Genomic DNA, 24,524 nt, shown 5'->3' with positions numbered 1-24,524 from the left:
AAAGATGAAAAGGAACGAAGAGCCACCCGTTCGGGGGTTTAGGCCTCTCCCTCCTTAAAACTCGTCGACGCAGTTTCGCGCCGAACCCGCGTTAAAATTCCTTTCCGCTTGGAACGACGACTCCGTCGGAAACGTCCCGGAGGGCATCTAACCGCGTGCGACGCGTGCCGCGCCACTCCGATGCCTCCGACGTTATCGTGGAGCGCAATTTACATTGAAGGCGAAGCGTAACACAGCGACGAGAGCGAACAACGAAGCATCAGAGTACGTAACCTGACGAAGAGTTAAAAATTTTCATGTCGGCCAATGGGAGTGCGCGACAGCTAGGCGCGTTGGCGAGCGCCAGCCAATGACGAAAACGTTTTCGTCTCGACCGGCAGCATAAGAAAGAGATCGGTATTGAAAATAATACAGGTATATAATTTAATTTCGATAAGCCCGACAACACGGTAAACAAAAAGAAGTTAACCTGGTAACTGCAGTGTATATCGGATGTTTTAAAACGCAAAAGTGAGAAAGGAGAAATAGACACAACGATCACCGCCCCAACGAAATTCGCTTGGCTCTCTTCGCTTTCGCCTTGGCATCCAATGTAAATCGCGCTTCACCCGCCAGCGGAAAGGACCCTTCCGACCCGCCGGTGGCCGCGACGGGAGAAAGAAAAAGAGCGAGAAAGGAAGAGTCGGACTCGGACTACGTAAGCAAAGACTTTATTGAGCCAACCGTCGGAGGAGGCCGCGTCGCCTCCGCGCGAGAAAAAAACGTCCGACAAGAGCGCGGACAGGTCCGGGGAGGCCGCCGGAGGGGGAGGTCCGACGGCCGCGCTCCTCCTTTTCGGACCGGGAACGGCGGAGGCCCCGCCTCCCCCCGCCCCCGGCCGCCGGAAGACGGTCACCGCCCGCGGCGGGCGGGAAAGCGGAAGGAGGCGGAAGAGGCCACGTAAGGTCGATCGGTGGTGCTCCAGCTGACGGCCGCCCCCTCGCTTCGGGCACCCGGCGGGCGGAAGGGACGACTTCCGGCCGAGGGGGAGGAGGGAGAGAAGAGGCTCCGGGGCGACGTCTCCGTCAGTCGCATCTCCTTCATCTGGTCCAGGGTGACGCCCCGCCCTCCGTCCCCGGGAGCGGGATCTGTTCCGGCTCCCAGGCCCCGCACCAACCGGAGCAGGTCTTCGGTCAGGGTGGCGTTGCCGGGCCGAGCGGAGGAGGCGGGGGGATCGACCTCCCACGGGCCGCCCGCTCCTTCCGCTGCCGGAGCGGAGGCGCGGCCGCCGACGGAAAGGATGGAGCCGGAAGAGGTTTCGAAGGTCAGACGATCGGGCCGGGAAGCCCGGGGACGGGCGTGGGAGGCGGAGCATCCCGGCGGAGGTTCGGGAAGGGATCGGGCGTCGAGTTCTTCGGCGCGTCGCTCTCGTCGAAAGGACTCGAGTTCCCTCCTGTGGCGTCTCTCCAGTTCCTCTCTTTCTCTCCTTTGTCTGGAAAAAAAAAATCTTTGAGAAATCGTCTGTCCTTCGGTCTCCCCGAAAGCCAAACCGCTTCCGTCGACCCGATGGAAAGATGACTGGCGCGCCCCTCTCGGTAGCGCTCGAAGGGATTAGGACGAAAGCGTGGGGTTTTCGAACGACGGAGAAATTTTCTTTTTTCCGAAGGTGCGTTTTTTTTTACGTTTTAACCAAGGTCGAGACGATAATTTAACGGTAATGTAGCCCGGTGAATAAAAGAACCAGAACGACAGTGAAGGAAGGATTTAAGACGTGGGTAAACGGTTTGACCGTAAGTAACGGTGGAAAATTTCTTGGCGTAGAAAATATTCGAGAGTAATTGGTAAATTGTAACTCGTACGTAGTTTAAACTTTCTAGGAAGGCCGAAGGTAGCCATAGTTATTTAGTGAAAAAGAAGTAGGTTACGGTAAATGCAGCATGCGGTGATAGCATGAATTTGAGAGGGCGGCGTAATCTCCACCGCTGCTTTTTTTAGCATCTTTTTTACCGGTTTAGGTTAACGTTAGGACGGAATAATTTATGGTTCCCGGCCGGCGCGGACGGACAATATAATCGTCGTTCCGGGTGGGGCCGCAAAATGTCACCCGACGGCCACTAGTTTTAATTAAACGATTACCGGTGTAAATCGTTACGCCGCCGCTCGGTCGACGAATTTACGAATTTCCTCAAATAATACATTTTCGAATCTCCAGCCCATCTTCCCGGCCGAAGAGGTAAACGGCGGTTTTCTTCCGCGGCGGGAAGTCCGGTAAGAAGGCGGCATGGGAGGTGCGGCCGCCACCCGGAAAAAGGAAATTGGGCGCGGAGAAATACGAGCGGGCGATCGGGGAGCCGAGGTCGGTCCCCGCGCAAACTGGCGACGGAAAGTAAAGCGGAGATTATACGCTAAGCGGCGGGAGCGGTACTTTTCCGGACGGAAGCGTAGTTTAGAAAGGGAAGAGAAGTGTCGGGCCTACCTGATCAGCAGCCGTTGAAGATAGGCGTCGTAGACGGAAGCCTCCTCTCGGTCGCAAGGCCCACGGTCTTCGCCAGCCAAAGCGGTCTGAAAGAAAAGCAAGCGCCGCTCTTTAACCCGGAGAAAACTCATTTTGTCCGCGCCATTCCGCCCAAGGCAAAGGAGAAATGGAATTGCATCGACGGCCCGAAGAGTTTTAAAATAAAATGCGGAGCTCGGTGGGTTTACTGCCGATAACCACCACGGTTTCTGACGCGCCGTAAATTGGCCACCTTTGGCCAATTTACTCCCGCCCGGTCTTTTTCCGTCCCGCCGTTACGGGTCCGAAGTGCCACCTTCCACCGAAATCCCACGTTATTTGCCGTACGGCGGGCGAGACGGATCTGGTCCCCTTTGGCATCCGTCGTACGTTTTTGTCCCGGTCGGTCTTTGGTGGCGGGTAAATCTTGTCTGGCTGCTCTTCCCGGCTATTAGCAAACTGGCGTATCGACCTTTTCCGTTACCTATTACGTCGAGGTTATTCAAGCCCGGGCTCCACATAACACAACCGAAACGTAGAGTTTAATTTAAGTCACGTTTATCTTTTAACTTGACTGAATCGAACGTTAGGCGAAAATGTCCCACCCCCATGGGTTCCGTAACCCATCTGCCCTTTCCGCTCCGCTTCATTTCCATTTTAAGATCTGGGTGCGGTATATTAAACGTTTCCGTCGTTGGTTCCGGACTTCAGGCCGATGGCCGTCCGTACGGTTTTTAAATGATTTATCCTTAAATTCTTTTCGTTTTTTGTCGTTATATTTTCTAACTTCTAAATCGATTCTTGTTCTCTTGGCTATACTTTCTGCCCTTTCCGTAATCGAATTACGCGCGACTACGCGTTTTTATCGGCTGCGGTGCGTAAACAAAGAAGTTAAATAATTTTTAACTCTGCTTTCGACCTGATTTCCGTTCGATTGTCGGTTTTACCATTCCGTGGCGGATTCCGGACTTTCCCGGCCGGCACCCTTACTCGTCCGGTAAGTCCGATTACATCGTGTTTTACGTCCTTTGTTCTAACTACGTTAATTTTGACATCTCGGTCGTCGCGCTTTCCGTAAAAAGCGATCCTAATGCCCGACGAAGAGTAGAGACGAGCGAGTTGTCGGATTCCGCTCTTTCCTCTACTTCCTTAGTCGCATCTGCCACTTTACAACTTGGCCCGTCTTTTCTATCGTCCGTAATGACTCGGCGAAACGGACGTAGAGGATGGACCTAGTTCTTTTGTAGAGCGGCGGCTGGCCGTTCTACTCGGCGTATATTCGTCATTCTGGCAAATATTCTTAAAAAATTTCGACCGTCCCTCGAAAATGTATCGTTTACCTGGTTTATCGACAGAATTAATCCCATACAATCGACCGTCGAGAAAACAAATTTTAGTTTAATCCAACCACCAAAACCTGGTTTGGATGGGCGTACGCCTCCGGCCCGCAAATTTTACCGACCTTTCTTCCAAACGCTTCCGCAACCTTTGCCTTTACGTCGAGTTTGGTCGACACTTCCGCCTACCTTACTAACACTATTGGCTTGTTGGCAAATTAATCGCAGACAATTATCTTTTTCTGCAGAAGTAATAGTTGGATCTATCCTCCCTTCTATTGTCGTTTTTTCCTTTACTTTCCACTCGGCTTATCCACGCCCGTGTTTCAGAAGTAAAATTACGCTTTCCTTTCTCTCTTCCATTTATCACCCAAACCATTTCGAAACTTTACGGACTATATTCCGGTCAGACGGACGGTGCACATTTTGTGGCCGATAGTAAATGGGATTACGACCGGCTGGGCCCATTGCGGATGCAATACGTGGTAAATTTATCGTATTTTACCACGCGGCCACCCACCACGGCGATCAATCCGGGCCTGCGATTTCGGCCGGTGTCGTTTATCTCGTTAAATGGATCTACCGTAACTTGTACGTTGTCTTTAGGGAACAGGTTCCGGACGTGTGTAAATACAGTCTCGTCCAGCTGCTTTTTCGTTTTTTTTGGAAATATTTATAGCACGGCAATTTCGTCACCGTCCCGTCGATCGTCGTTATTCTTTTTCCCCGAAAACCGGCCACATCCTTTATCTTTCGGCGCATTTCATAAGCCTTGCGGTTATCACCATATCTCCGGGCTACCTTCTTATTGTTTGTTAGTCTTCGCCGGAAGCCGCAAGATTTCGTCCGCGCGAAACTCTCTTACGGATACTTTTATCGCCTGGCGTGGCCACTGCATTAAGAAGCGTCAGCCACCGATGGCCGATTATTAAAAGGATATCCACACTGATTTGGCCGGACGGTCTGGTCCCGTGCGCCAAAACGCGCGGCGCGCAGATTCGAAAGTGGCCCAGAAGTGGGAGGAAAGCGGCGATTTTTTGGTCGACCAGCCTAACGCGCGCATTTCTAACGGAGGATGCACACGTGCGGCGCGGCAAGGAAAAGCGATGTCGCAAACGCATCTTTGCCGCGCGGCAGCACAACCAAACAAGCGGGATTCGGCTTACATTTCGGCGCATGCGTTCAGTACTGAAGATGGCGAACGATACCGACACTGCCACTATCCATGTGTTTACAAATTTTGTTTTGTACGGCTTGCTTTATTTAACTAGAAGATTTTATCGAAGATTCGAACGAAGATTTTGGATTAGAGATATTTTCTTGGATCGAGAAAGAACTGGTGTACAAAATACGCTTATTCCTCGATTAAGATCTCTCGATAAAGAATACTATTTCGAGTAAGATTCGATTGTTTTGTTCTTTGAATTAAATTATATATGATTATTTGTGTAGAATTTGTGTTAAATTTATTATCCTTTCCTCTTTATTCTGAAACTTGTTATCTCGGTTAACCGCGTCGAATTTTCCGACATTACTGTAAAACACCAAGTGATTATATTTTCTCACGCGACTACCAGACGAACTGTAATTGGCTGATAGAAACACGTCTTGGCGGTAGTCGCCGCAAAAGACGAAATTGAACCAACTTTTGCGGCACGAGAAAAGCGGCACAAAATCGACTTCTGCGGCGAAAAAAGTGACGTCATTCTGCCGCTTTTCCCTGCCATGCCGCATGTGTGCATCCTGCTTAATATCAACACGATTTCCCGTTTTACCCGGACGGTTTCCGAGACGACGAATTCGAGTCGAAAGGAGTCGAATGGTCGGGGCAAACCGGGAAGGAATTTCGGCCCGGTAAAAAACACTCCCTGCAAAAAAGAAAAGGAAGCGCCACGGGCGAATTGTCGGAAAAGCAGCCCAGACTCGAATTTTACGGGAGGAACGGAGCACGAGAAGGCGACCGCAACTGCGACAAGCGCAAGTCATGCGCGTCACACATTGTTCGCTGGCGTTGTAACTTGGAAACACGTGACCCTATAATAAACCAATAACATTTCAGCAGCTTGTTTTTGACTTCTTTCGTGAGTTTAGCCATATTTAAAACAGTATTATCGTTACCAAACTGAAAACAACCAACATTTTATATCCAGAAATCTTAAAATGGCATTTACGACCAATGCCAAGACTTTCACTTATCTCACGTCATGCCTGCGCTCTTTTATCCTTTCTTCGATAAAACTAAGAATTAAAATCCCACAGGCATTCATAAGACTGAATTAGCTCGATTAATTTTTATTCTGTTAAACTATCCATCGTCTTGCTTTCCCAGTATTTTCTAACTACGGTATTTCAATGTTGCCACCGTATGGCATTGCAAATAGACGTTTGCTAATTTGAAGCGCGTTTGCAATCGGCGTGAGAACAAACGTTTCGTTTCTAGTTGTGGTTGCAGTCGCGTGGGTTTTTGAAGGGAGTTTACTAGTTAACGAGCGGCTGAAATCGCATGGTGTGACCACGGCTTAAGGCTAAAGACCGGCGTTGGGTTAGGCGACAATCGATGCGGATTTCTTTCTGGAGAGGCGGCGACCGAAGGTACGGGGACGAAATCCTGCACCCGAAAGCGGACGATCGCGTTACCCAGCGACGGAGGAAATGCGGCCTACCCTACGCGGCGCGTGTAAGACGTCCTGGGAAAGCTATCGTTTCCCGCCAAACATTACCCGGGAAGTTGCCTTCCACCCGTGGTGGCTGCATTAGCGTAAGAGGCGACGGTCTTCCCGACCCCGCACACGTTTCCAGCTCGAAGCACCGTTCGTCGTTTCGTCCAATTTTCTCTTGCGTTTTTTGAACGCGGCACGTTCCAGTCTCTTTCCTGCGCTCATAACGGACGGCCTGGTCGTACGTTACCAAATAAATCGCCGATTTTCACTTCGGTGCTTACTTTTTGGAGAGACGAGTGGAAAAAATAATTAGTAATTTGGTTAATCCGATTATATCCTTACACCGCGTAACTGTATTACGCCACGTGAAGTACCGTACCAACGATTACGAAGTACGCTACCAACGATTACGAAGTACGCTACCAACGAAGTAGAAATTGAATACCATATTGGCGCGATTAAGTTCTTTCCCGTTAACGCGCCACGCCACTTTTGTCGCCGGGCCGGGCCACTCCGGCCGTCTCTGTTTAAGCGGTGGCTAATACGCGGACACCCGGAGTCGTCTCCCAGGCCGTGACACAATAGATTTCTCGCCCGGAAGACGTGTCTCCCAGTCACAAAAACCTATTGACCTTAGCCGATATTCGGAATGCGGCGAGAATACGAACTGCCTGAGTTAAACCGTCGACATTTCTACCCGGTAATAGTAAATTTTCGCTGGCGCCAAAGCGTGTATCTCCGAGTACCTTGTCGTGATAAATAAATAAATAAATAAATAGTCAAGTCCGAATAAGTTGTAGGTCATAGGTATAACTAGAAACCGTCGATTAATTAGTCAGTTTTCTGTGGTCCCAGCCGACTTATATAGGCATTGTTAAAAAACTCTGGTTTTCTGGACACCGTTTAACTTGTCACTACTGAATAAATCGACATACTTTTTCTGTCCCACACTCGTTTACTGATACGTCGACACGTCTGATAAGTCGACTCCCCTCCTGAAAATAATGAGTTCACGCCACAGCAGAATCCGATTTTGCAATGTCTCATCTTTCAATCACGTGTTTCATATTTCTGTCAGAATGAGTATCCAAAACCTAACAACGCTTACGCCGAAGGAAAAATACGAACTTGTATCTGAACTTGAATGTAATAAAACTTTGCAAGCCGAATTTGCAAAACAAGAAAACCTTCCAAAAACAACATTGGTGGGAATTTTGAAAAACAAAGAGGAAATTAAGAAACTTTTCCTTGGCTGGGACAAAGGAAAGCAGGGTTCAGTGTTGTCGTTGTGCTGTGCTGTTTGTTTATGGCGCTATCTTGCGAACTGCCGGACTGTGCGACTCATGTGATTTGAAACCATTTGATCAGCTAACGAAACGGACTTCAGGTGAAAAAAATATTAGTCAGTTCTGCCAATGATAAGTTGTATGAGTAAAGCCACAGTTGCCAGAACTTCTTTGGAAACAGTAGGGAAAAATTTTCAGGTTGCCATAATGAATTCCCTGGCACACTATTTTAAGGATGCCGAAAGCAACCACTTGCTAGCTATTTTTAGTATACTTGATCCGCGATTTAAAAGGCTGCATTTTTGATTCGCGAATAGCTTGTTCACGGACAATATCTCACATCAATCAGGCCCTGAAAGATATTGCGAAAACAAGTAATGAAGGGAATGAGCATCAGTTAGAAGATAAGGTAGTACAGAGTCTGTACTACAGACTGCTAACAATGACGATATCTGGAGCTTCCACACCTGTCTAGCTGCAAAACAGACAGGCGCTGAAACAGAGAGAAACTCAGGTAGCTTGGCTACAGAGTTAAAACATTACCTAAATTAAAATTTGATAGACCGTAAATGCTGCCCCTTAAAATAATGGGAACATTTGTCTGCCGTATTCCTAAACACGAAAAAAGCTAGCAGACCAGTATTACTGTATCTCAGGAAGCTCTGTTCCATCGAAAGATTGTTTTCGAAAGTGGGTCTCATTAGACGTGGAGATGAAACATGCTAGCCTGCTCAATCCTTGCAAAGCTAACGTTTTTATCTTAACTCTCCAAAAATGATTTATTACAACGTATTAAGTTAGTTGGCTAAGTAATGCAGAGTTTAGAACGTATCGAGTAAAATCATAAAAATAATAAATAAACAAATAAGTTACATAATGCATTTGCATGTGTAGTGCTTTTTGGTAATTTCTGAGTTCATTATTATCTCGTTTTCTTTGTACAGCTTTCAAATATAAACTGCAAGTTATGGGGTCCAGTGAATTACAATATTGCTGGATTGGATTCCCAGGGTGTTAAAACTAAAAGTGGGGAAATGTTATGTAGATTTCTTCGCACGAGGTTTTAACTTCAATACCTTTATAAGATCCCCTTCCCTGTTATGATTTTTGAACCTGCAAGGCGAAATTTTAACTCTATAGTCAAAATTTCCAGATTAGTCCAATACTTTCCGATATATCGATATTTTGTAATGATATTAGATGATATCAGTACCGGCTTTGTGGGTTATCGATATATCGATATATCGACATATCGATATTTACAAAACTTTTCCCATCACTAGTCCAAAGTAAATTCGTTCGTCGAATCTTCCTGTTTCAAGACGATACTAACACAAAAGGCGATGGAAATCGCTGAAGTACTTGGAGTAGAAACCAACTTTAGTGCGAGTATGGATGATTAGAAGAACATTGCATGTACAGTACAGTACAGTACTGTATAAAGCACTACTGTATTTTCCTAATTGTAGTTTTGTGGTTTTTCTCAACTTCGTTTTAGTCGTCATATCGGATAACTCGACACATTTCCACTTCTCCTTGGGGTGTCGACTTATGCGGACTCGACTGTATATGTATATAACTCTTTCCGTCCTGCGGGCACGAAGAGGACCTCTTTCGACCATCCCGTTATGAATTCGGCGGGGCTATCCATGGAGCGGCCCGATATATTTAGACGGACTACCCCTGAAAAATTCCTGGAGATTTTTCGACCCGTTCGGATTCGACCACGGCTCCAGGAAACGGTAGGCTGCCACCTCGACCGCTCGGCCGTCCGTTCGATTAAGCTATAGGGCACGGGCTGGCCAAAAGTCTATCTATCCTTAATTAATGGAAGAGAGTTTGCGGTAGGGTGATGCTAGAACGTTTACGGTCATCCGAATTGGATATAGGTAAACTATCGTCGGATGTATTCTATTATATCGAGGTCCGTTACTTACAATAATAAATATCTTCGACGGTTAAGTTAACTTCTCGAAATACTCTGCCATTTTTAAATATTGCGTATAACACAACATTGTAGAATCTACAACTGGAGAACTATGGAATACCGGCTGAGTTTAGACGTTACAAAACATTTGTGTGGATCGACATTGTAAAGTACAGTATTTAAGCACATTCGCAAACTATATTTTACATATAGTTTTTTGTAATTAAGTATTTAAGTCCCGATGATTTTTCTTCGTGGTTATTACAAAATATGTAATCGTCATTTACTGTAATAAATTAACGTTTTCGTACAAGTTACATCCATTTTATGTGTATTTAATAAAATTGTGTACATTGTTAAATGTACACAATTTTATTAAATTTTATTAATTGCGCTTGTATCTTTTAGAGAAAGACAAAAATAGTTAACTTGTACTGCATTAATTGAAGACGATGCCGAAATAAGAGTGACCAGGTTGTCGAAGAGAAAGAAACGGGCATGCGAATGAATTACCGACCAAAATAAAACGAAGTAATGCCGCTTCGGAGGACTCGTAAAGAAAGTCTATGACCATCTCCGAGGAAGGACTTCATTACGAAGAGAGATAGAATGCATATAGGAAAAGAATTATTTAATATTGTTACTGTTATCCATTCTTTTTTCAAGTCTTGGAAATCTGGCTTTTAATTTTCCAAATGCATTTTCCACCACACGCTGGGCCTCAAATAACTTCAAATCCAATACTTTTCCCAGCAAAGGTAGAATGTTTTCCCCCCCAAATATTTTTATTCTATTTTTAAAGACGTTATATTCTGCAAGCAGGTTAAAAGCGAAGGAGAATTTTTAAAAATATACGCATCGTTAGTTGTACCCGGTGACCCAACATTTACACGAGTAAACACATACTTGGCACCTACAACTGCAAAAATTACGGAATATCATCCTTTATAGTTGTACTGTCAACAGAAGATGGGAAGTAGCCTGAAAAAATTCCAGACGACGCTTACGTCACCACGTGCACTTACACACGTGTTTTGAAGACGTAAATTTTCGTAGGCAAAACGAATCTATGGGAACTGCAGAGGACACCATATTGGCATACTACTAAGAGTGGCCGCCTACTCTGGCTGGAATACCGGAACGCGTTCTGCAGAAATTTTTAAAGGCGGAGAAAGAAAACAACGCACCGTAAGTAACCCAGCCGAACCTGGCGCCAGCCAATGACAGCAACTTTTATTGCAACCATCCACCGGCGGAAGAAAAAGTGGCACCCGACAAGCAAAAGGATCCGTATCCAAAACAACACAGGTAATTTCATTTCGATAAGCCGTCAACGCAGTAAACAAAACGAAGCAACAGTGGCATTTGTCCAATTTTTCGTGGTGAATGCGCCAAGCTATCCCGGACACAAAGCTCTCTTTGCTTTGGCGCCCTTGTAACGGGGGCGGTGCACTTTCTTAAAGTAAAATTAAAAGTGGAATTAGTCGGAAAGGGAAAAGGTTATTGGAAAGATACGGCTGCGGCAGAGAGCGGAAGCAAGCGATCAAATCTTACCAGGAACTGGCCCAGAGGCAAACTTCTCCCGTATTCCAACACGCTTTTGTGGTCGGACCGGAAGGTTACGTCGTTGGCAGTCTCAGGCTTGGCCGCCGCCCGGGTTTTACGTGGCTCGTGACCGGAACCGTGAGATGGAAGGGAAACACAAGCACCGCCACCGGAACTCCCGTCACTCCCGCCGCACCTTTCGCTCTGACCTTCCTGCCAGCCTGTAGCCATGGCAGGGGCTTGTCGCGGCGTGTTGGTCCCAGCGTTTCTAAACGCGAGTTTCTTAGTCTGAACGCCGGCCTCTTTAACCCTAATTGACCATGGCGGGAGGGGCCGGCCGGGATCTGTCTGTCCGGCCAAAATTCCTCGCATCACGTGCACCAAGGCCTGTTCCAAGGACGTATCCTTTGGTTTTCCCAAGAAATTACCAGGGTCTGGGCAAGGAAAGACGGCACCTTCTTTCCAACGGGTCTTCTCCGCTTCTCCCCCACAGGTGCTAGAAAGCAGAGTGGGACGGATTCTGGCATCTCCAATACTTTTCAGAAGGTTTGGGTGGGAAGGAGAAAAGGCACGGGGACTGGCGGGCAGGAAAGAAAGGCGGCAGCCTACCTGTGTTTCCTCCCATCGCACTTCCTCTTCGCGCTTTAAAATCTGAAAAAAATTTCCAAAGGTGGGTAAAAAAGATGACGGTTCCTGCACATTTATTTAAACTAGGGTTTTCTAATTCTAGGGTGGTGGTGGCCCGATGTTCCTTTGTCCTAACGCTTTTCAAAAATAAAATTTTTCTACGAAAAGGCTTTATGCCCACTTTTACCCGTTTACATTGGACTTTTAGATGCTTTTCTTTCGCGACTTTTCGCGGAGATTGTCCACCTGCCATTAATGTAATTTACCGACGGCATTCCGGCAGAAACCGATTGCCGCAGATGTACCGCTGCGCCTTCACTGCCGGAAATAACGTCACTTCCGAACGTCCGTTATAAATACACGACTGTAGGATTAGGTTACGAATTTACTCGCCGTGAGCATCGACGGGGACGGCCAAATATCTGTAACTGTCCAGAACCAGCCCCGCGTTCCAATAATCAGTTTAGAGGCGAGAACCGTAAAGTAGTTAAGTAACGCTGAATCAGCGTGTAGTCGGAACGAAGCTGCTCGCACCTTTATTTTCTAGATTATGAGGGAAAAAGAAACAAAGAATCATTCGTTCTCAACAATATATTTGATTTCTATTGGATCATTTAAAGGTACAAATATAAGGTCAGAATAAGCCATTAATTGCTATGCCAACGTTTCATGAAATTCTGTCTTTCACTACGGGTCTTGGACTTACAGATCGATCTTTATTGTAAGTCTTTAAAAATACTGAGTCAGTTATTTTTTCACTCGACTCAATGTAACATAGGTAAGACCGATAGCTGTCTCTTTTTCCCCTATATCTATTTTGATTTTTGGAAGAGTTAATCCCTGTGATATATGTATAGTCATCGAGTATGCTAAGGTAAGGGGAAACTGTCTACGAGATCACAATATACTGCCATCATTCAAAGAGCGTGTTATGGGGATTATTAGAAACAGATTACCATAGATGAATTCCACTAAAATAAACAGAGGAAGAGCTGGAGGGCAAGTATTAGGAGCATATATAATGTAGCGTATAGTTCTTAGTGAACCATTGACGAGACCTCCTTGCACCCATAAGTTGACTCTCAGCATGATTCTGGCATTAACTGAGAGATTCAAATACTTGGAGAGACCAAGAGCTGAGTCATCTTTGAACGAAGGCAGGGCAATATCTGGAGTGTTTTCTGATGCTATATAAGCAACAGAGTACCCAGTTGACTGCAAGTAGTCTTCGTTGCTTTGTTTAACTTGCTCGTTTGTTGGACATAGCCGTTTGGAACTGATCAAGTTCATCTCTGGATAAATAGGCTCCATTTCTTGTCGTCAGAGTGTTCAGATCTGTATCAGAGAAATCACCCGAAGATAGATGTTGTAAGACATCTGTGAAGGAACTATCTGCGCTATTTTGTCTATGAGAATTACTAAGTACAATGAACTTCACAAAAGAATCAAATGCGAATGTAATGTAATGTCCCAACAAGGTCTTTACCTTGTTGGGTCATTACATTGTAAAAAACACTCGAGTAGAGAGGAGTATCTTTAACAGGAGGAAGCTGACGAAAATCACCAAACAAATAGACAAAGAATCCACCAAACGGCTCATCTTTCTCGGGGTTTATCTCCCTCAATCTTCTCTCGATCATGTAAAGCATTCTTGCACCAATCATTGACATTTCATGATGATGATGAATTTAAGCGACTTCATCTCAATCTGGAATTTCTGTGCAGCTTCTTCATTTAGAGATCGAAATTTCGTACTAACGATAGGAAGACGAAGGAGAGAATAGATCGTAAAGCCATCAATATTGATCACTGCTACTCCATGTTATAGAATAATAAGTTAAAAAAAACGTTTTAAACTTATTATTCTATAAAGATTCTTAATATTTGTTGTGTATCTAGTTAGCGATAACATTTACCTTTCAAAATTTAATGCTTGTCATATTTTCCGACCACTAGATGACGCTTCTATACGTGCGTGCGGGAAGCGACTAACACTTGACTTCATGCATTCCTTGTCAACATTATAACTCTAGAATGAGTTGTCCGATCTCGATGAAATTTTCCACGACGACTCACCATCACTCAAGGACGAACTGATTAAAATTTCAACTCTCAAAAATGATCCATACTGAAGAAAAACCCCTTATCTCCAGTTCTACAAAAACGGATCATTTTTGAAAGTTGAAATTTTAATCAGTTCATCCTTGAGTAATGATGAGTCGTCCAAGAAAATTTCATCAAGATCGGACAACTCATTCCAGAGTTATTTTGCTGACAAGGAATGCACGAAGTCAAGTATTAGTCGTCACTACGTTCCGACAATAATGTATAATAAAATGAAAATTGCGTGGACTGGTGGCATGCCGCCCGATTCTTTACCGTTGTTACTGCAGATGCCACGCTCGAGACTCGACTCGCCTACTTTTCTGCCTTTATTTTGTGATAGTGGCAGGAAACGACAGTGACCGGTGGTCTGTATCCACAACAGGGACCGCACTGAAAAAGTTTAGTACTGACATCAGGGCAGATTCGAAGGGCGCGGAGGATGCGTACGCACTCCCTAAAATTCTATGTAGAAAAGAGTTTTCCACAGTACAACTACAAGCTAGATTTACAATTATGCTACTCAATAATGCCAGTGCTAGATTCGATCCTATTGTGCATTGTGAACTGACAATTTCCCCAGAGTTAAAAATTCCCTACTGGAATAAGTGACCCATTCTTACGAGTTATCTCGTTATCGAAACTCGTCTTATCGCCCGAAAGTTTGCGAATCGATAGCAAAGCGTCTATATGGTAGGCAGTAAAACTATATTGTTAAATTTGTAGCTCGATGATAACGGTTGTGTAGACTGGCTGTTGCCAGATTATAAACTTGTTATATCGACCATTACTGGCTATGAAAACAACTTTTTTTACACAAGTAGTTTGTTTCTTACCAGCAGGATGTTTCGTCTCTATTACGTTTGCAAGATTTGACAATGTCTTTAACTCATGGAAACTAATTAAATCCATATCCCAAGGAAGAAGAAAGATAAGCGAGAAATTATTTATTGTGACATGGTCACAATGCTAAGATGCAATTTTTAATCATAGGTTTAATTTATTTAATTTAAAATATGCGCTCTCTGCCTCAAATTAATAGCGAGGTTGCGGCCGAAGTTTTTCAACGCGAAAACGTGTACGTCGGACGTTCAGCGCCGCTTTCCTGTAAATCTAGAATTTTGACAATGGCATTTGGAACATCGAGCATGATTCCACTGATGTTCCAAACGCCATTGTCAAACTTCTAGCCATACAGGAAGGCGGCGCTGAACGTCTGACGTAACGTTTTGAGTTGAAAACTTCGACCGCAACCTCGCTAGTAGTGGCTTGTCCCCGTACGTCATACTTTTACTTTAACAATAGAGTCGAACCAGTCATCTAACATCTTTCCGGGAAAAATTTCTGAATTAAAATAAGTATCCAAATTTCGTATATTAATCGAGGCCTCCTGCCCTAATACCCCGTTTGCACTGAGCATTTCAATCTAGATTACGATAAGATTGGCGACTGTACCGTGGTGGGACCTCGCTTGACCGTTTAAATCTCGACAAAAACGAGGTTCAATCGCGATCGACAGAAGTGTGTTTTTGAAACTATATCCAGTCATAAGAGAGTTCCCACAATCCCATGCGCGCGAGAAAAAACAAAATGGCTGCGGAAGCACGTGTCAGGCTATCAACAGAGAAATAAAAAGATATTTGGAGAGACAATGAGATCTGGCCATTCATAGATATATGACAAGAAAAAGTATTTATTTCTAACCAAAACTTCCATTTTGTTTGTTGGTGTTCGTGACTTACCGCATAGTTATGTCAGTTTTATCATCGCATGCAATAGCCGGGTTCTTCTCAAGCGAATTGCCTGTGCGAACAGCTCGACGTTCGACTGGCGACAGTTGCAATCGAGATCAGTGAGTCGTGGATTGTGTGCGAATACAGTATAAGGTTCCAATATCTGGTCTCGGATTTTGTCTATCTAATTCCGTTCTCGAGATTAAGGTAAGACAATGCACGACAATGGAAACTTATAGGTCTAAATTTTTTTTAAAACTGCAGCCCGAATATGTTATGTAAACCATAATCATGTAGTTATTTTTGTTGCATGTTTTTTATAGATTTGAACTTTGAGTAACAGCATCGGAAAATTCCTATACTCTTAAATAAAATTCTGAAATGTAGGATTAGTAAAATTGTAATTCTATTAATTGCACTGTGCAATTGTGTTATAATTATACATATATGTCTTTCTTTTTGTTTCGAAAGCGTTATAATGTTAAATAATTCCGTGTTTCTTATGTAACCTGCAAACATTAAATAAACAAATCCTTGTTAGGATGCCATCAATTTAAAAGAAAAAAACCCATTCTAATGATGGTAAGGAATGAGTATCTACACAACCGTTACTAGGGGCGCTGATATCATCGAGCGATCAAATAAAAAATAATTTCACTGCATATTTTCATAATTTCATACACTAGGCTTGGGTGGTTCGTGAGCGAACTAGTTCGAAAGATCTATCTCCCAAGTGACCGGAGTGAATTACTTCACAACTGCTCACTTTTTTTAGTTCCTAAGTTCCACACGGTGTAAACTGAATAATTATTTAGTTTATTCAACACTTGAATTCAGCACACATGCACATAACAACAAACTAGATAATACCAGTCAGTAAAATCGGTCTATATAAAACTATACATCCTTTTTCGTTGTCGCATACGCTATAAGGGAAAAGTGCCAGGAAAATTAAATTTTAAATAAAAATTGCTACACACTATTGAATGGGGGAATCACCGGACATTATACGGGGACACCAACTAACATAGGATAAAATAAGGACTGATATATCGTATTTATCGTATATACCTAAGCTACGAACAAATTTATCTAATAAATTGTCGTGCCTTTTTCTTTATGCAATTCGAAGGTACTGAACTAAATGAGCGAACTAGTTCACTGAGGTGTAATGAACTAAATTGACCAATCTTTAAAGTGAACTAAAACGCACAATACTAATATACATGCCTAGACTGATACTCTGGCCAACGCCAATTCATCACTGACCACTTACCGTTAGCCCCACCGACATACAACTTGCATGCGATTTAACTACAGTACTACTACTTAGCCAGAGCTCGATCTGATTTCAAATGGCAACAAGTTATTGCTCTGGTGTCTGAATAAAAGAATTGACAAAATACAAAAAGTAGTTGCTACTTTATATGGTAACTAGCCGGTTACATCCAGATTTATAAAGTACCTGTAGAGTTTGTGAAGCAATTGTTACACTCGGCCTTATTAATGGTAAATTTGAAAAAAAGTGTGGTAAAACTCATTTTAAGAACATTATCAGAATGCAACGTGTGAAGAACGTCCCCATAAATAGAGAGTTTAATTCAAATAATTTTTCTATAGTTTGATCTATTTGGTTATGCAACATATAGGTGATCTGCCGAGGGAATGACTCTTGGGAGGACTTTTAAGGGAAACTGGTGCCTATTAACTATTTTACTAACGTGAAGAAAACCCGGAAAACTCCGCATGGCCAGCTCGTTAGCCAAGCCCGAACCCAGTTCCAACTATCAGCGTTCAGTGGTTTTATCCATTCGGGTACTAATGGGCACTTAATAGAATTAAGAAATGAAAATCCCAGAGTTGTCAGATGTAGAAAATTAGATACTTAGACCTATACAGTTTTAGTAGTGTAACATTTTCGACTCCTGGCAGGCGAGCTATGTACTACCTATTGTAGTAATGACATAGCATATCTATTTCTCGCTATATCATTGTCACAGTAATTACGTGAATATAATATTTTTTCTTGATTTTTAAATTATATCTATTTTTATATGAATTATATTTACTTTATTTAGTTTCTTGTTTGGATCTGAATCAAATTATTATTTCAGCAACCCAATAGTGCTGTTGTGATGAGTTTGGGGAAAAACAGGGCCGTGTTTCAGTAACGCAGAATTCTTGCTAAGTCTAGTTTTGCTGCGATGTGGAACTTGTTTCTAACTACTGCTTGACTACTCCCACCACTAGAATTCTAGCTAGTTTCAGTCAGCTTCTTTTATCTATGTTAACTTCTACTAGTGACATCGTTTTTCTCTTCGTACAATTTGCGAATGGCTGCTCGTGTTGGACTTAACGTATTTTATTATAACGATCACAAAGTTATTCTCTCATTCTAAATCATTAACTCATTCTAAAATGACTTCGAAATGTAAAATTATGATTTATCAGTATAACATATTCTGGATACATTTTAATAGAAGATAACGGTCCATTTCGTTGATTACAATTAATAATTGCTTCATTAATTTGGTTACGACAATTGTTGCAATCATAATTTTAACTTCGTCCACCATTTTGCCCAGTTATCTAACAGAATAATCGTTCAATGATGCTCAGTACATTCTTAGCTCTGCCCACTAAGCCACTCAAAGGCCGGATGGCCGAGCGGTCAAGGTGGCAGCCTACTGCTCTGGGGGACCCGGGATCGAATCCGAACGGGTCGAAAATCCCCAGGTATTTTTCGGGGGGTGGTCCGTTCGGATATGTCGGGCCCCGTCCCTCACCACCCGGTCGCCCCATTGTGGGCCTGGCCGAACCCATAATGGGCCTTCTAAAAGAGGCCCTCTTAGTGCCCACAGGGCGGAAAGAGTTAAAAAAAAAGCCACTCAAAATTCTAACTTAGGGGCGTTCTGTGTTAGTGAACACGGCCCAGCACTATTGGATTGAAGAAATAATGATTTTATATTTACTTCACTTTTTAATTTTTTTTTTCAGTATATGGCGTTACACGTAAAAATCAGCAAATGTAATAGACAAAAATTAATTAATATATAGCAATTCACTCAATATCTTGGGATGATATGCACGAAATTGTCTAAATTAGAAGTATGTTCACGTAACTGCCAAGTTTCGTAGCAATCGATCAAACGGCCTGAGTGTATGGTGAACAAACAAACAAACATTCTCATTTATCTCGCGGCGGCCTATCGATGGGAGTCGATCATGGGATCAGTGCAGGCAGTCACCTGGGATTTGTACGTTTTTGTCATGTCATTGCACACGATTGTCAAACTGTCTTCTCCCCCCACTAACAGACCAGCAAAGTTTATGCATTTTTCATTCCCGTATAGTTGTTCTGACATCCATCAATAAAGCTTTCTTACTGTTGATATTTTGTGCACTTTCCTTGGACTAGGTGGGTGGCGGTCTGGAATACAAAGCCTCTGAAATATATATAGACAGAACGATGTTTTGCTTTACAGCCACACAATTTTTCCAATAAAATAATTGCAGGTGTTTGTGAGAAACCAACCCACTATACAAAAACGAAATAACTACACGTTGCCAGATCCGACACGGTAATAATAGTAAAAATTTTAATAATTATTCTATTTCGTACATTTGAATTAAAATTGCAGATTATTTAAATAAGCTTTTTAACTAATAAACTTAAAATTATTTGGGAAAGATCTGCTATTTTCTTGTCTTGATACCGAAAATAAGCGATATTCACACCTAGCACATCCCCGGATCCGCCCCTGGAAACGAATCAGGAAGAAGTGCTGTAACGGCTTTTATTAGGCCGAAGAAAATAGCGCAGTTAAAACAGTTTTTCGAATCAGACTATAAGAACCGGGGGCCAGTCACTTTACGATCGGCTCAGAAAGTAGCAACTTGCAAGATACTCGAAAGGCCCTTCGAAAGTAACGTGGTTGGAGAAAAACTTGCCTGTTATTCCACAACTATAGACCAAAGACAAATTACCACGGCAGCGCAACGAGCATCAAACTTGTTTTTTTCTTTTCGATCTTGCTTTTGGAAATTCGCAGCAAAGGAATGGCCCAGCCTGGGCACAAGCAGCACACGTATAGTCTGAAAGATGCCATAAGTTGTGAATTTCTGCCGTAAATGTCCAAAGAATCACTCTCCGTTTCCATTTCACTCCCGACATTCCCGTTCGGCCACTGATAGATTGCCACTTTCGCCGAGGCCCGTCAGTCGTCATCCACTGGCACTCCCTTTCGAAGAGTGAAGCCCATCCAAGGTTTGGCATATTTTTCACGGTTGTGTAACGGTTGTGAAATTTAAGGAACGGTTGTTAACGCAAATTACATTCTCCATCTAGAAACAGATTTTAAAGGTTTCACTCGGAACTTTCTTCCAATAAAATCCAGACAAAACGCCACGGATAAAATGCCCGTCAAGCACGTTATGCTCTATGACTTTCGGAAAAAACGATAAATGACCTGGCAACGCGTACGAGAAGAATGCTCATATACTTTTGACGTGTCGAACGTTTCAGAAATTTCCAACTAAAAGACGGAACGATGAAAAATTGCTGGAAGAAATCAGCGATTGAAGCACCATATAACCGAACGAATAATGAATAATGCGGTAATGCACAATCCCCGCAGTATTTATTCAGCCGGCGTAGGTTTTGGCAGCACACAAGTGGGAACTCCTGGGTGAAATTTTGTCGAATTTCATGTTTCAACTTTGGCTGCATCGCATGGAGCCTGGAAGAGGGGAAAACAAGCCAACGACGACTTTGGAACAGGAAACGAAGGTCTGGCCACCCACCCAAGAGTTTCCCTCCTGCCAGAAAGTTCTGGGCCTATTTTCTCCCCTGCCTGGTCCGCGCAGGCGTAGCAATGGGAAAGCATGGCTCCCACCGGCCAGAGGTGGAAGGCAAAGAGAAGCCGTGAATAAAAAGAGGAAAACGTTTTATGGAGTAATTTTGTTTTACTTTTCTTTCAGTTCAGTTCACGGTGAAATTCGTTCAACTTTTCCTTCCCGTTGTGGTGCCAACCCTTCTATGGGAAAACCAGGAGGGAAACTCCCGTAAGCACACCGCCCAGTTCTTTAGGTTTTCCTCTCCACGCATTCCTCGCCCGTGCGTAAATGTGCATGACAATGGATGGGAAGCCACGCACCCAACCTGGGCCTGATGGAACCAGAACGTGAATTTTTCGTGGTAAGGAAGTCACGTGTCGGCGCCTGCCTGGCAAATAAGTCGGAGATGGAAAATTATTCGTAAATGGCAAAAACTACCTCATTTAAGCTGTGGCTACACCATTCCGTTCCACTGATTTCACCTGGCAGTAGTGTCAGGGTTAGAAAGCCATGTTAATAATAGTAGTCAGAAATATTTGTCTGTCGATCCGAAATGATTCTTGGCAATTACATTTGGTTTCAGACATTTACTGAATTCGTTGTACGTACTTATGTGGTTTCAGAGGTGTGCCTGCTCCTAGCCAGCAAGCCTGTTGCCGAATTAACATTTCCTCCTAGACAGCCAACGTGTTATTTTTCGAAATTTTCTTCTCTCCCACTGGGTTACAGAACCTCCACTACCCCACCACTCCGGAAAAAGCCTGCGCGCTGTCTATAGGAGGAAGATAAACCAAAAAATTTGCCTTGGATTTTCGGCACAGGTTCTTACCTCTTGTCGTATCAAAAATCAAGTGTAAAAATTTGCTTCTTTTGGATTACCGGCTTAAGTTCCAAAATCGGTTTACCGAATTATGTCGATGCCAGCGCCTAACCGGTGAAAAAAGTTAGCAAATCTTTGCCTTTAAAGTTTCCCTCTGTCCTTACCCCATCGATTTTGAAAAAATAGAATTAGTATAGTAGCTGGAGACCCGAAATTCCATCTGGACCGATCAAAAAATCCTGGGAATTTTTGGGGGCCGTCCCCTGGCCACCCGGCCAAATCCGTAACCTTCTGGAGAAAAAGGCCATCTCAGTGCAGTCGGGATGGAAAGAGTTTTATTAGTTTACTCGACTAATAACGCATCTTACTGGTGTATCCACACCTTCGCTTCCCGGCAATGCTCGTTAATTAAATAAACTTCGGGGTTAATTGTGCAATCGAACACTTCGATGGCAGATGCTCAAGTGTGTCGTAATTGTTATTAAAGCGTTCAGGTTCAGATTTGGTTGCTAAGTGGAAGGCGGCTCGTCCGGCTGACTGAAACGTTTAATCAAAAGTATTGCCAGGAAGTAAAAGTGGCCAAAGTTTAGTTTTTATACTTTACAAAACACTAACGACTGTGCTAGCGGTTATACTAAAATAACATAAGGAAAAGCCGACATTGTATCGAAACCCAATAACAGAAATTGTCTAGGTTAAAGGAAAACATTCCTTAATTGTAAAAATGAATTAACCCAATACTCACGTTTGAAGGAATCTGACTAGATTTGTCTCGAAGGATTTTGGTTGTTTCAATTAAATTGGCATTGGCATCACATCGAAGAGTATTATTATTATGCTGAGATGTTTGCGGTACTTCGTCCTTCAGCGTGGTAACGTGGAATCTTCCTGTCTTTATAACCGATGTCAGGGAGTCTTCATTTGGTCCCTTTGTATCTTGGTAATCGTCTCTCCTACTATAAATGGAATGATCGAATTGCATAGATTCTTTCAGAGGATCGTCTTTAACGGCTATGACATGAAACCGCGACGACTTATTATCTGATAATGGAGTAATTACTGTACTGGACGAAATTGACGATGCTTCCAAAGCATTTTGGAAATGTCCTGAAACGAAACAAGAAAAATGTTTGACGATACAATAACAATAATTATTATTAATATAATACGTAATTGGTCAAAATTAGTTTGTTTTTAAGCCGGTTTGCCTAAATGAAAAAAAAAAAAAAAAAAAAAAACAAAAGCTTCAAATTCATTCGTCGATTTTAAACTGGTATGACTTCCTCCCGGTACGTGATTACCTTTTAATGTTATGTGGTGACTGAATGACTGACGGGGCAGAGCTTTCGACCGGCCATTGTGGAAACCCGACTTAGCATGCTCGAAATGTTTTATAGATGGTCTGTCCAAAGGTTTTCCTCGGATCTCCAAGGTCGGACCCTTTCTCTAGAATATTTTTTTACGACAATCTACCGGAGACTAACCGGCCAGCCTGCTGTGCATGATGCTTCAATTTGGGAATATGCAGACGATTCTGTCGTTCTCGTGTCCTATCCTCACCGAAAGATAATGCAAGAGTGCTTAAATAATCTACTAGCCAGTATTTCCAGCTGGAGCTCTAACATGAAAATGCCAATTAACTCCAGCAAATTCCAGTGGTTCATGATCTTCATGGAATGTAACCCCCTGGCAAAAAATCCATCTATTTTTACTGAAGACAACGGAATGAAGTGCATAAAATCTGCGAAGTATTTAAAATACGTGACGTTCCAACGCAATCTTTCCATAATAACTTCTGATTCTAAGGAATCACACCTTAGATCAGAAGTTATTATGGAGAGATTATTTTTCAGCATAGATGATAAAGCTTTTTTTTAATACCTCTTTCCTCTTAGTGCCACTCTGTCGGCACTAAGAGGACCCTTTTTTAGCAAGTCCATTATGGGTTCAGCCAGGCCAACAATTGGGAGGCCGGGTCGTGAAGGACAGGGATGATATATCCGGACAGATCACCACCTGATCTGTGATAAAGCTATAGAGATCACTCGTGCCCTTTTTATCTCACATAATTGTTTGAGCTCAATCCTAGAGCAAGGCATAAATTCCATTTACACTGCTATCATTGAGCCAATAGCAAGGTTGCAGCCGACGTTTTCAACGCAAAAACGTCTATGTTGGATGTTCAGTGTCGCCATCTTGTAAGTCTAGAAGTTCGACAATGGAGTTTGAAACGTCGAGCATGATTCTACTGATGTTCCAAACGCCATTGTCAAACTTCTAGGCTCATGGAAACGCGGCGCTGAATGTCCGACATACACGTTTTCGCGTTGAAAACGTTGGCCGCAACCTTGCTAATGATAACATGGATGCAAGGTTTGTGTTATCTGAATAAGGTTTATTAAAAAAACGCATTTCAAAAGGATTCAACATCTATACAGACGATTCTGAGTCATCTTATGGTGAGGTGGCTCTAATGTGGTTACTAAGCAGAACTTGGATTGTAAGAACCAGGCATACTTTAAGCTCTTGGAGCACTATTTGGTAAATCAGACAGTTTCTTGCCATCATCAGTTCTGCAGCATATTCTGGAACATGTTGACATACTTGCCAGAAGAAAAATCATCTGCGTTACTTTCAGGCTGCAGATAGTAGCGTATGGTGTTTATTGCATCTATTAAATCTTGAAAGAAGGCTTAGATGGCTGATCACCACCACTAATCTCGCTTTCATTCATGAAATCATCACTTTCGTCGAGTAACGTCTTGATACTATTGTGCAGATTATGTTGGAGTTACGTTAGCAGTGGAATGCTCATAGCCAAAAAGTAGCCAAAGCGAAAACTCATTTTTTGGTACCGAAAGAATAAAAAAGGAGCCAAACCTGTCATCACTGCATGCACTCTCCGATATACAAACTAACATTTGCTTGCATGAAACAGCATCCATTTAAAGGGATGGGTGTCCTTAGACTTTCACCCCTATTTTCTGAATACATTAGAATGGTCTGCTAAAACCAGGATTTGGAATGACGCTACAATCAGAGGTCAAAACCCGTTTTTGCTTATTGCAAGAATAAAATCTATTCTTCTCAAAATAAAACGTTATTACGGTATCCTTTTTTATTGTTCACTGCGTAAAGTGTCGAAAGCACCCATTACTGGAAATAAGATTATTTCTT

At 43.1% G+C, this 24,524-nt stretch overlaps 1 protein-coding gene across 3 annotated transcripts in view; it reads right to left on the bottom strand.

Annotated features, from left to right (window-relative positions):
* Positions 1-694: 694 nt before the first annotated feature.
* LOC136975639 (uncharacterized) overlaps positions 695-24,524 on the bottom strand; it is a 247,966-nt gene continuing 224,136 nt past the window's right edge. For 2 of the 3 annotated variants that reach the window (XM_067270713.1, XM_067270714.1), the window contains exons 18-21: positions 22,093-22,454; positions 11,238-11,879; positions 2,456-2,541; positions 695-1,471 (exon numbers count right to left, since the gene is read on the bottom strand). In XM_067270713.1, coding sequence (XP_067126814.1) covers positions 892-1,471; positions 2,456-2,541; positions 11,238-11,879; positions 22,093-22,454 — 1,670 coding nt within the window. In that variant the 3' untranslated portion in view covers positions 695-891. The remainder of the gene's footprint in view (positions 1,472-2,455; positions 2,542-11,237; positions 11,880-22,092; positions 22,455-24,524) is intronic. The other variant, XM_067270715.1, reaches the window with a different exon arrangement.

The sequence above is a fragment of the Centruroides vittatus genome, unplaced genomic scaffold (assembly GCF_030686945.1).
Source record: "Centruroides vittatus isolate TY-2023 unplaced genomic scaffold, ASM3068694v2 contig_377, whole genome shotgun sequence".
Classification (NCBI taxonomy): Eukaryota; Metazoa; Arthropoda; class Arachnida; order Scorpiones; family Buthidae; genus Centruroides; species Centruroides vittatus.
This window is presented reverse-complemented; position numbering and strand designations above follow the sequence as displayed.